The sequence below is a fragment of the Engraulis encrasicolus genome, chromosome 8 (assembly GCF_034702125.1).
Source record: "Engraulis encrasicolus isolate BLACKSEA-1 chromosome 8, IST_EnEncr_1.0, whole genome shotgun sequence".
NCBI classification, from domain to species: domain Eukaryota; kingdom Metazoa; phylum Chordata; class Actinopteri; order Clupeiformes; family Engraulidae; genus Engraulis; species Engraulis encrasicolus.
This window is the reverse complement of record NC_085864.1, coordinates 22794880-22806752: the sequence shown is the minus strand read 5'-3', so window position 1 is coordinate 22806752 and position 11873 is coordinate 22794880. Positions and strand designations below refer to the sequence as shown.

At 46.3% G+C, this 11873-nt stretch overlaps 1 protein-coding gene across 1 annotated transcript in view; it reads left to right on the top strand.

Moving 5' to 3' along the window:
• The window catches only part of zmp:0000001236 (mastermind-like protein 2), a 54272-nt gene that overhangs the window by 34725 nt on the left and 7674 nt on the right, over window positions 1-11873 (top strand). Inside the window, exon 3 of the mRNA XM_063205210.1 lies at window positions 873-2258. Within this exon, the coding sequence (XP_063061280.1) occupies window positions 873-2258 (1386 nt within the window). The remainder of the gene's footprint in view (window positions 1-872; window positions 2259-11873) is intronic.

Below are 11873 nucleotides of genomic sequence, written 5' to 3'. Positions count from 1 at the left end.
ACACATGTGCGCATGCATGCATGCATGCACGCACGCACGCACACACACACACACACACACACACACACACACACACACACACACACACACACACACACACACACACACACACACACACACACACACACACACAGTGAGCACAGACCCACACATACACGTGAACACAGACACACTCACACAAACTGATGCTATTTTTCACTCTACCAGGGAATTTACTAACCATGGAATTTATTCATGTGAAATGGGAAAGGAATAGGAAATACTTTCTTTGATCTATCTTTTCAGCACCAAAACAAAAATCTCAAGCTAATGACAGGACTTCAACACCCCAATCGCTATTATTATTTGCCTTTATGGACATTAACACTTTATACTTGCTAATTAGTAAATACCAACTTGCCAGACTGCTGGCATTGAGATTTAGTGCTAACCACAGGGAATTAAGCATTGGGGGATTTCCATCAACTTGCGTTCAAATGCGTCCATGTGCTGTGTGTCTCTCTTGTTGGTCTCACTTGCCAGTTGAAATACAGTGCATGTTTTGTGAGTCAGTGTCATGTTTTACTACAGCCTTTTGTCATTGCTGATAAATCAGTGAACACTCTAACAGTCAACTGATTTTCGGTGATGATGTTGTTTGGTCTTGTGCTGCTATGTGGTTCCAGCTGTACCCTCAGGCATGTCTTATAACAGACTGGCTATTGATCTTTGTTCCAGGCGCGAACAAGGGAGACTTTAGATGAGTCCTTTCAGTGTTTTGTCCTCAGTAACTGTATTCAGTTCGAAAACTATATACGTATTGTGTTACATTTAGCTAAAAATCTGTCGTTAAAGTCATCTTTTTCTGTTTTTTTGTTTTGTTTCTGCTCTAGGTCCACGGGTCGTTAAGAAGAAAGATCGAAGGACACCCCTCCGGGCTCAAGAAAAATGGCATCACTTGCGGCAGCAGCAGCAGCAACTCAGGAGGGGACTTCAAACGTCTCCGCGTCGACCCGGCGGCGGCTAGCCTTCAGGCCGGACCCAGTCGGCTCCACAACAATCACCCTGCAGGCCCAGGATCCATGGGCCACCACCATCACCACCACAACCACCACCATAACAACCACCACCACCACCCTTTACACCCACTGATGTCTCACACCCTGGGCAGCGACCTCTTCAACATCACCCTGAGGGACATGAAGAAGGAGCCTGTGGAGATGCAGACGTGCGGCGGCCACGTCTCCTCCGCAGACGCCGTGGGCATGATGGGCTTCGACTTCAAGGACGAGGGAGGAGGAGGGGGAGGAGGAGGCCAGATCGACCCTGACCTTCAGGAGCTGTTTGACGAGCTGACCAAAAGTGTACCGTCCCTCAACGACCTGGAGTTGGAGAAGATCCTGAAGCAGGACGACACCTTTAATCTGGGGGAGCTGGGGCGCCCCAGTTCCGCCGGATCCACCAACAACGCTTGCCACTTGCTACTGGATAGACCAATCAAGACCGAGTACTCCCCGGATTATGGCCAAGTGTCTAAAGGTTCTTCTTCTTCACAACTCAGGCCAGCTTCAGCAGGTCCTTCGTTCTCCATGGACGGCCCGGTACAGGCGAATCATGGGCAGTCCTCCCAGGGCTCGGCCGGCCTCTCCAGAAGTGTGTCGGGCTGGCCAGAGCTCTCCCACGCCGAGCAGCTCAAGCAGATGGCGGCCAACCAGCAGCAGCCCAGCGTCCTGCTCCACCACCCGCAACAGAACCACCAGAATCAGAACCACCAGGTGACGTCGTGGCCACCCCTGGGCCTTGGTAACAACAGCCACTCTGCTGGAGGCGGTTTCCCTGGTGAAAACAAGCTGCCTGGCGTCGGGACGGGTTGCTCCCAGCCTCTGGCCATCAAGCAAAACAAGGGCAGAAGCAACTGCAGTTTCAAGCGGAATGGCTTCAATAACAACTCCAACTACACAGACCACAAGGTCCTCAATAGCAAGCCCATGCTTCAGTTCACTCCCAAGGCTTTGGGCGCTAATCGGCACCAGGTCCCCCTCATGACCCTGCCACAGGGGAAAGCCAACTCACAACAGCAGCAGCAGCAGCAGCAGCAGCAGGAGCATCAGGCCGGTGGTCCACAAAATAAGACCAGTCAGCACCAGAACCAGAGTCATGGCGGGCTCCACTTCCCCAATCAGCAGGTTGGGCCCATGGCTGGATCCCAGTGCCTGCTGCCCAAAGGACTGACCCAGAGGCCCGGAGTCAACCACCCCGGACCGGGCATGCACAACAAAGTAAGTCAACATGTGCTAAATATTGTTATGGTATTGTGCCTATAAAAAGTCTACACACCCCTCTTTAAATTCCAGGTTTTTGTTATGTAAAAAAAACAAAAAGACAAATGATTTCACAACTTTTCCCACTTAAATCTAAACTAATATCCTGTACAATGCAATTGAAAAAAAGTCAAAGCTTTAACCCCTTAAGACACAGCATTATGAATTAGCTGTTACCAGAATGGCAATGACCAAGTCGTAATATATTACTAAATGCCCTGTGTACCGTCATAGTAGTGTAGTACTATAGTAGTTCAATTTCAATGTCTATTACAGCGTGCCACAAGAGGTACGGTGTGCATTAAGGCAGTGGTTCTCAACTGGAATAGTCTTGTGACCCACAATTTGCCGTGGTCAATACGTTGTGACCCAAACTGCGTGTCGCACCGTCAGGTTCTTCCAATAATAATAAAAAATAAGATCATGCATTTCATAATATGCATTATTATTTGCATTGTATGCTGATATACAATGTGTCTTATGAAGTAGTGGAGAGGAAAAGGCCTATGAACCATGTTTCACTCTGTCTTCAATATCATAGTCATTTTTAGTGCATTGCATCACAGCTCCGCGACCCACCCAGGAACCCTCCGCGACCCACTTTTGGGTCCCGACCCACCAGTTGAGAATCACTGCATTAAGGGGCTACAGCTTTGGGTCTGCTTCTCAATTGCATTGTTCAGGTTAATACTTCAGATTAAATGTGGAAAAAAGCAGTGAATTTATTTGTCTTTCTGATTTTTTTTACAAAACAAAAACCTTGAATTTGAAGAGGGTTGTGTAGACTTTGTACACCCACTGTAATTGTAAATGCCAATGTGTTGTACTGTTGCCATCTGTAAGCTCTCTGATTTCCCTTCATGATACGTCTGGGTCTGCTATTCTGTGGTTAGATTACGCACATGGCTTTCCTGCCAACCTTGCCATTCCCTGAATAAGGGAGGGATGAGGGAGGGGATGAACGATGAACCATAACATACGGGCAGATTGCATGTCATGACCAAACATTAGTGGTAACAATCAATCTAAACATTTTATACTTCAACAATGTTCACCCCTCGCACTATTCATCAGTGCTCAGTTCGACAGCTCCAGACTCTGTACAAAATTAGTATGGCGGTATGGTAAGATCAGGCTATTGTACTGTGTAGGCAATTCTAATTAATAGTGAGAGTAATCTGACAGGGAGGGAAAGCATAGCTCAGCAGCAGCACAGAAACCCTTAATGGAATTGTGCTCCAAGATTACTTGAGTGAGTGTGCTCGTAAGACCCTCTTACCATTCCTACATTAATTTGTGCTTGACCCACAAACCTGAAATATCTAGCAAGCTTACAAAAACATTTACATTGCTTGATTTTTGTTGCTGTAAAATGTTTGTGAGTTGCATTTCGTTGCCCAGTAAGAAGACTCTTCAGTATAGATTCCCCTCATAGCAATTCTAGAGCTACAGCATATGTCTGTGTGCTCTACCCATGTGGCTGCATGAGTGCAATGCGATTGCACTTTGTAGGCCCTATAGGCAACCCTCAGCTGTAAATCACTTAATAGAGGACTATAGTGCTTTAGCAAACTAAACAAACCAAACAAATGTGGCCTCCTCTTCTACGAGATTTACGGCCACCTCTCGGTTAAATCAAGCAGGTTTTACACTTTGCCACCTTTTGTCGCAGCCAGACAAGTGTGTAATTTGCTCTGCTGCTGGCTCACTACTCCAAAGGGGCCGTTTAAGAAGGAGCACTCCATATACTTCAGGAAGATCCAAGCAGGGGGCCTGATTTACTATCGGAGTTAAGAGACAGATATAAGCAGCCAAAATGTTCCTTTGGGATGCGGGCGGCAAACAGTAAGCCCTTGCTCCGTGGCAGACAGTGTGCTAGCTAGATTAACATGCAAGATGTTCTTCTTCTTCTTCTTCATCTTCTTCTTCTTCTTCTTCTTCTTCTTCTTCTTCTTCTTCTTCTTCTTCTTCTTCTTCTTCTTCTTCTTCTTCTTCTTCTTCTTCTTCTTCTTCTTCTTCTTCTTATTCTTATTCTTCTGCTTCCTCTTCTTCTTCCTCTCCACTTGTCACACTCATCTTACTTCAACGCATGCGGAACACAATGGGAATTGTTAATTGGAGGTTGTTAGCTGCGAGGGACAAGTTGTTGGAAAGTGACAGTAATCTGCTTAGCCGTGGCGGTGCCGGCGGCTTAACCGCTGATTTGTTATGATTGGAGGGGGGAGATGTAGACTGTTCTCCCTGTTAATTTTTCTAAAAAGTGCCTCTTTTGTAGAGAGCAGATAATGGCAGGCAATAATGGGAAGCCACACAAGATGAGCCATTAGTAACGCATTTCAAACTGTGATGAGTAAAAGGGACTTTTTCCAGCCGTATAGCACAGATGGGAGTTTCAGACCATGTTCAGCACAAGGGTTATCTGGATGGTCTCTGCTTAGGCAAAAAAAACTACATGGCGTAGTTACATGTAAACAAGAAGCAATTACAGGATTTTTCCACACTTACTCAAATATATAGGCTAATGAGCCTGCTTGTATGTGTTAAGTCTTTCTGTACGGTTTTTTGTAGCTTATACTAGTTGAGAGGGGAAACTGAGTGAAACTAAGTCTACAGTAACATTGAGGATTAGACAAACTAAGTAGGCCTTCTGTAGTGCTGCTCTTATTCACAATGTGTTATAACGTCATGGCTGATATAAGTAGCCTAACTATAACAACTGCAGTGTCATCAGCAACAATGATAGGCCTACCAAAAACACCACATTAGCAAAAAACTCGACTGAAAATGAATATCTATCGTCAATATTGTGCAAAAATCACAGCTGTACTCTATGGGGGAAAAAAAGGAAATGTGAGAGGAAAGCCCTTCTCCTTTAACCGCTCCCCACACTGACTGACCTGAATAAGAGGTGCTGCTACAAAAATAAAGTTCCTCTATCGCAGACACAGCTTCTTAGAGCGCCAATTAGCTGCCGTGTATTTCCTCCCGTTGGGATAGGCTTACCGAGATTATTACCCCTGGAAAGAAACAGGAACATTTACTACACTCAAACACTCCCCCTCCTGTTTGCTTGTCTTGCTCCTCGTTTTGCGAGGTTAAGGATGACTTATTAAACAGCGACAGAGATCAGAGACTAAGTATCGCTGGCTGTCAAACGTGTGGCTGCCCTGGACACTCTGACTGCTGTGGAAAGTTACGCGGTGTATTATGCGGGTGTTGAAAGGGTTTGCAGGAAATGGAAAGATGGTTTGAACTGATAAGTGGTTGCGGGTGCTAAAAAAATTAAACTGTGAAGTAAGTAAGTTGTGAACAAGGATACAAAGAGATTTCAGCTGTGTTTTGGATATTTCTACATCTGTCTTTATGTCTACATCTTATGCATACCAATTATCCTGGTATAGGTATGAAGACTCAGTTTATTCGGGGTTTCAGCAACATGAAAACAAGAAACAATCACATAGTGTTCCTGCAACAGAGGAGAGTAGTAGATAGTTTTGCTTATTTACTCAATAAGCTGAAGGTGTTTAGACAAGGTCCCTGTTACTAGTTTGTTGTTACTAGTTTGTTGTTCCCAAAATGCCAATGACCACGGCGAGGCTACAGAGGAAGTGTAGTGTAGTGTAGTGTAGCTGACTGAACGAGTGGTCGTTTGGTCGGTGGTTGTTTGAGAGAGTTAGAGAGGGGGTGAGAGGAGAGGGGATGGGGTGGGAATGACAGGTTGTTCTAGCCGGGCGGTTGGCGCTGTGAAGGGAATGCTTGTTTTCTGGGAAAGAGCTCTCGGGCCAGGTCCAGATGCAGAGGAGCCGAGCGGAGCGCTCCCCTGGGACTGCAGCCGAGAGGAAAAGCAAGTAGTGGGAGAGGAGAGCCTGGATTACTGACGGAGACAGAAAAACGAGGGAGAGGGGTGAGGGTGGGTGGGTAGTGGGGTGAGGTGGGGCGGTGTGTAGGGGGGAGAAGCAATGTTTATGGAGCAACATGGTGTGAGTTTACTGTGCTGTGCTGAGGCTGGCCTGGGACTGCTCTCTTTCTCTCTCTCTCGCTCTCTAAAATGTGATAGTGGCTATATCTGTTTGCAGAAAGACTGTCTATTTCTCTCCCTCATTCTCATTGTGTGTGTGCGTGTGTGTGTGTGCGCGCGTGTGTGTATGAAGTATAGATATGCTGGGTGTTAGGGTAGGTAGAGACTATAGCAGTTCAGATACACCGCACTCTTCCGTGTGGTGCGTCTCCAGTTGAATAACTTGGAAGGTGAGAAAGACTTTCTCCCCTTTCTCACCTTCCTGAGTAGAGACTATAGCAAGGTTCTAGACGCTGTGTGCATGTGTGCATGTGTGCATATGTGCGTGCGTGCGTGCGTATGAGGTATAGATATGCTGAGTGGTAGGGTGGGGAGAGTCTACTGTAGATCTAGGTTCTGCGTGCCTGTGCGTGCGTATGAAGTGCAGATACAGTATACTTGATGTTAGGGTGGGGAGAGACTAGAGTGAAGTTCTGGATGCTTGTGCGTGCCTATGAACTAAAGTATAGATACAGTATGCTGGGTGTTAGGGTGGGGAGAGACTAGAGCGAGGTTCTGGATGCCTGTGTGTGCACGTGTGCCTGCGTGCCTGCGTGCCTGCGTATGATGTATAGATACAGTATGCTTGATGTTAGTGTGGGGAGAGACTGGATGCCTCCTCAGCTGGTCATAATGTTGAGGGCCAGGAGGCTTCCTCTCCTTCACACGCTGTAGTGTACTGGCTCCCTACTCCTTTATAGACTCTCTAGTCAGGGCAGGATTAAGACGACCCGGGGCCCCTAAGCAACAGGTTGCTGTAGCCCCCCCCCCCCGAGAGGCAAATTTCGAGACAAAGTTGCACTGTACATAGACAGTACCATAATTACAAGCTAGGAATTAACGGATGACCTGTTTGTCAACTGTGGTGAGGAGTATTTACAAAGTTTAAAACTGTATCCATTGATATGACAGATGGATTTTTCAATATTGCTTCTCGTCACAATTGTCACTGAATTAAAAAAAAAAAAACTTTTGGCCAATCGGGGGGCCCCCTGGTAGGTCAGGGCCCCTAGGCTGCAGCCATATCTAGCCTGTGCGTTAATCCGGCCCTGTCTCTAGTCCACCACCCCTCCACATGTGGGATTCATTTAAGAGGAGCGCTAGGAAGGGGGGGGGGGGATGGTGTGGAAGAAAAAAGGAAAGGAAAGGAAAGATGGGAAATGGCTCCATGACACATGAGGATGACAAAGAGACGATTACGAAGGCAGGCAGGATGTTGTCGGCTACACGTTAAGCAGCCCGAGCTCATACTTGTTTGAAAGCCTCGTTCTCTCTCTCTCTCTCATGTGCTCTCTCACTTAGTCTTGCTCTCTCTGTCTCTCTCTCTCCATCTCTGTTTCACACGTGCTCTCTCACTTGCTCTTGCTCTCTCCCTCTCCCTCTCTCCCTCTCTCTCTCTCTCTCTCTCCCCCTCTCTCCCAGTCTCGTCTCAGTCTGCACAGAGGGGAGGGGCTGACCAAAAAAGTGTAATACGAGGACGGCGTGGCTTTGTGGTCAGATATTCTGAGAAGCTCTGTGATTTCTCACGGTGACACTAATTGGACAGACCCTACAATGGAGTGAATAGATGGTATGGCTTTTCCAGCTTAGCCAAAGATGAACAGTGCATTCTGTTGGTTGGAGAAGTCCGGTGCTGTGCTGTGGTGTGGTGTGGTGTTACGTGGTGGTGTTGGCTCAAGGTTGAGTTGCACCTGCAGCTTTTTTTTTCTTCGTTGTCTAATGCCTTCCACATTTTTGCTTTTTAGGAAAATATATTAAAGCTCATGTTTCAGTGGTGGGAAAAAGTGATGTATTTAGAACTGTACTCAACAGCAGTGTTGCCAGATTGGGTGGTTTCCCACCCAATTGGGCTGCTTAGGAAGGCTGTCTGCCGCTAAGAATGTGCAAAAAGGGCATTGGGTGTTTTTTTTCAGCAAATGTATGGCCATAGAAATCAATAGAATTTAATTCAAATTTGGTGGGATTTAGTGCTTCCAGGCAGGTTTTGAGCATTTTTTGGGCTGAAAATCACATCTGGCAACCCTGCTCAACAGATTCCCCCGTTCAGAACACGGTGGACTGAGCATAAAACCAGTGGCGTGGAGACTGCTTCAAACATCTTTTAAATAGTATAAAAAGCTGTTGCAAAGCGTAGGTCGATAGGGGGATTTGTTTTCCTGTTTTTGGCCGGGGATAGAGAGGGAGAAAGCAGTGAAGGGAAAAACAGCAGAAAAGTGAGAATCGAGAAGCCTCAAGGTCTCTTACGGAAATGATGAGAAAGTTGATGAAATCAGAGAAGCATACATTTTTCCCCCACTCACTCACTCACGCACGCAAACACAGACGTGCACACACACACACACACTCACTCACTCTCACACATTCTCTCTCTCTCTCTCTCTCTCTCTCTCTATCTCTATCTCTATCTCTCCCCCTCTCTCTCTCTCCCTCTCTCTCTCTCTCTCTCTTTCTCTCTCTCCCACGCACACGCACACACACACACACACGCACACGCATACACACACACACACACACACACACTACACTGACCTGTGAAAGTCATGGATTCATTCTGCCGCGATGTGTGTCTGTGTCCTTGGAGGGCCGGCGAGAGGGGGAGCGAAATGGGAAAGGGAGTGAGAGAGTAGAAGGAGGGAAGAGAGAGAGAGAGAGAGAGAGAGAGAGAGAGAGAGAGAGAGAGAGAGAGAGAGAGAGAGAGAGAGAGCTTGCTCTCTTTGTGTTTTCCTAATGGGACCTCTGCAGTTCGTCTGTGGAGAGAATGGTCCTTTTCTCAGTGTCTGTTCCCAAAAAGAGAGAAACGGACCCCCTGAATAATAACAAGAGCTGCAGAGTCAGATCCGTCTTACCCTGGGAAATGTTTTGAATCAGCATGCAAGCGGCCTGACTGACACTGCTGCTTATGGACACAAAGCAAAAAAACATAGTGTTAATTCAACACTTAGAGAGTGGCTTTGACACCTTTTAGAGCGTGTTCGGTCCCAGAGCACTCTCTATGTGTTGAAAATAACACTGCATTTTCTCTCTGTGCACTGTTTGGTTCCAGTTAACCCTTGTTGACACGCGGCTGGTTAGAAAGTTCACTCTCTAGGAGATGAGCTCAGACGGTTGAAGTGATTCACAGACCCAGAGAGAGGTGAAGGCCCTGATGGACTGAGCCTCTGGGATATGTAATGGATGCGTAACCACGTTTTGAACTGTTGTTTATGCAAAATCGCCTGGAACACAAACGCACCCCGCTGCTGCTGGTTTACGTACCTTTGAAATTTGCAACCTGTACTTTTTTCCGTCCAAAATAACAATGTGTTTTACATTTACCATGATAATGGAGTTGGAACTGGGCATGGGTGTGTTTTTCCAAAGTTGTTGTTTATCGTTGTTGTTTCTCTTGTCATTTGAAGACCATTTATGTAGTTACACACTAACATACTCCATATGTGTAGAATATGATTCCCGGCTCAGTGATGCAGTATGCTTGTATAGGCCTTAATACATGTCAGCCTGTCTGGCAACACTCACTTATGATTGATTTTACACAAGGTTAGAGTGCCATGTCAGAAGAATGAACGAAGAATGTTGTTGCCTAAAACACTATTGACTCTGTTGTATAGATCTCTTGCCTCTATAATTAAATGGATATTCGCAGGATGAACTAGCCAGGCCGCGCTATCCTAGTGACGCAACACCTTCAGCATTGCTTCTAGTCAGGCCAGGAGCAATACAAATATCGTTTCTGAACTCCAGAAAAATCGTGAACTCCTCCCACTTTGTTGGGAAGCAAGAAACTTGTAGCAAACCAAGGGAGGCGGGTCAACCATGCCGTTTGAGAAATGTTAATTGTTATGTTCTTGGTCAGACCAAGTCTCGAAGAGATTTGAACGTCGATGATAGTCAGGCTAGCAGTATGCTTGCATAGGCCTTAATTACATGTCAGCAACACTCAATGACCATTGATTTTACACAACCTAGAGTGCCATGTCAGAAGAATGAATGAAGAAGGTTGTTGCCTAAAACACTATTGACTTTGTTGTGTAGATCTCTTGCCTCTATACAGTAATAAGATGGACATTGGCAGGATGAACACTCTCATTCCCAGCTTGCCAAGCTGCAGGTCGTGGAGTGTTGCTTGCATTCTTGTGTCCTGGCCGGTCACAGTTCCCACACGAGGCAGAACAGATAATGAGTGAACAACAGGCGCGGGGGGAACCCCCTGCTGCCGCAAAGATTTTGTCTACCACAGATACCAAGTAAAGCGAAGGGAAGGGGGAGTGAACTCTCATCCCAGCTTTTGGGAAACAGCACTTGAGCTCAGGGCCGCTGACAGCTTTGGCTGGGCCCGGGACAAAGACATCTGAAAGGGCCCCAATCCCAATCAACACAATTCTGGGCCCACTGCTCTCCCTGGGCCCGGGACAAGTAACCGCTTTGCCCCCCCTGTCGGCTTCCCTGCTTGAGCTAGTCAAGCATGCAGTGCTCCGTCTGTGGATCAAGGTAGAGATCAATTCCCTGGTGAAGTATCCCCTATAGCTTACAGAGCTAATGCACCTGGTGGAGGCTCACCTCTTGCACAGGTTTTAGCTGGGCTTGGGATGAGTGAAGTTCTGTATGTTGTCTTGGCTTGACTATTTAGTTCTGGACTTATGGGCCCTGGCTGTGTGTACAAGCATTAGTGTGTACAGTACAGTGTAGTTTCAGTCCAAGCTCCCGCCCTATAGATGCACGTGTGGTGGAACATCAGTGCAGATCAGTGCTCTGTTGTTACCTCATCAATTCTATTGTGTTGGTGTAGTGCAGTGTTTCTCAAAGTGTGGTCCGGTGACCACTAGTGGTCTGTGACAGAGCTCAGGTGGTCTGCGAGGGGATTTCTACTTCTCCAAGACAAGCTACCAGTAGGCTATATTTGTAACGTTATTACATAGCTAAACAAATCGGAAGTCTCATTATCACTACAAAAAGACAGTGAATGTGAATAAAAAGTAAGTGATCTGCATCGAAATTAGCAGTGTTATATCCGTCAACTGTCAATTCAGTAGACAGGTGGTCCCTGAACATTTTTTGGGGGACAAAGTGGTTCTCGATCAAAAAAAGTTTGAGAAACACTGGTGTAGTGAATGCATAAAATGATACAGGTTATCAGGGTACGATTTGTCTGAAAACCAGAAGGGGGGATATGTTTTAGATTTTTTTTAGCAATGTCAATGGAATTGCATTAAACTATGATTAAAATCATGTAGGAAAAGTGAGGGGGGGGGGGGGGGGCAATCCCCCATCCCCCCTACAAATCTCACCCTGCAGGTAATAATATAATATTATAAATGTACAGTGTTGATTCAACAGTCAGAGTGTCAAATTGAACACTTTACTACTTAGTTGGTCCTACAGACGTAGCCGCACCTTCAGTGGCATGCTGTAATAGTCATTGAAAAGTTAAGTATAACACAGGGCCATTAGTAATGCACTACAACTTGGTCAGTGCCATTCTGGTAACAGCAAATTTATAACGCTGTGGTTAATGTTAG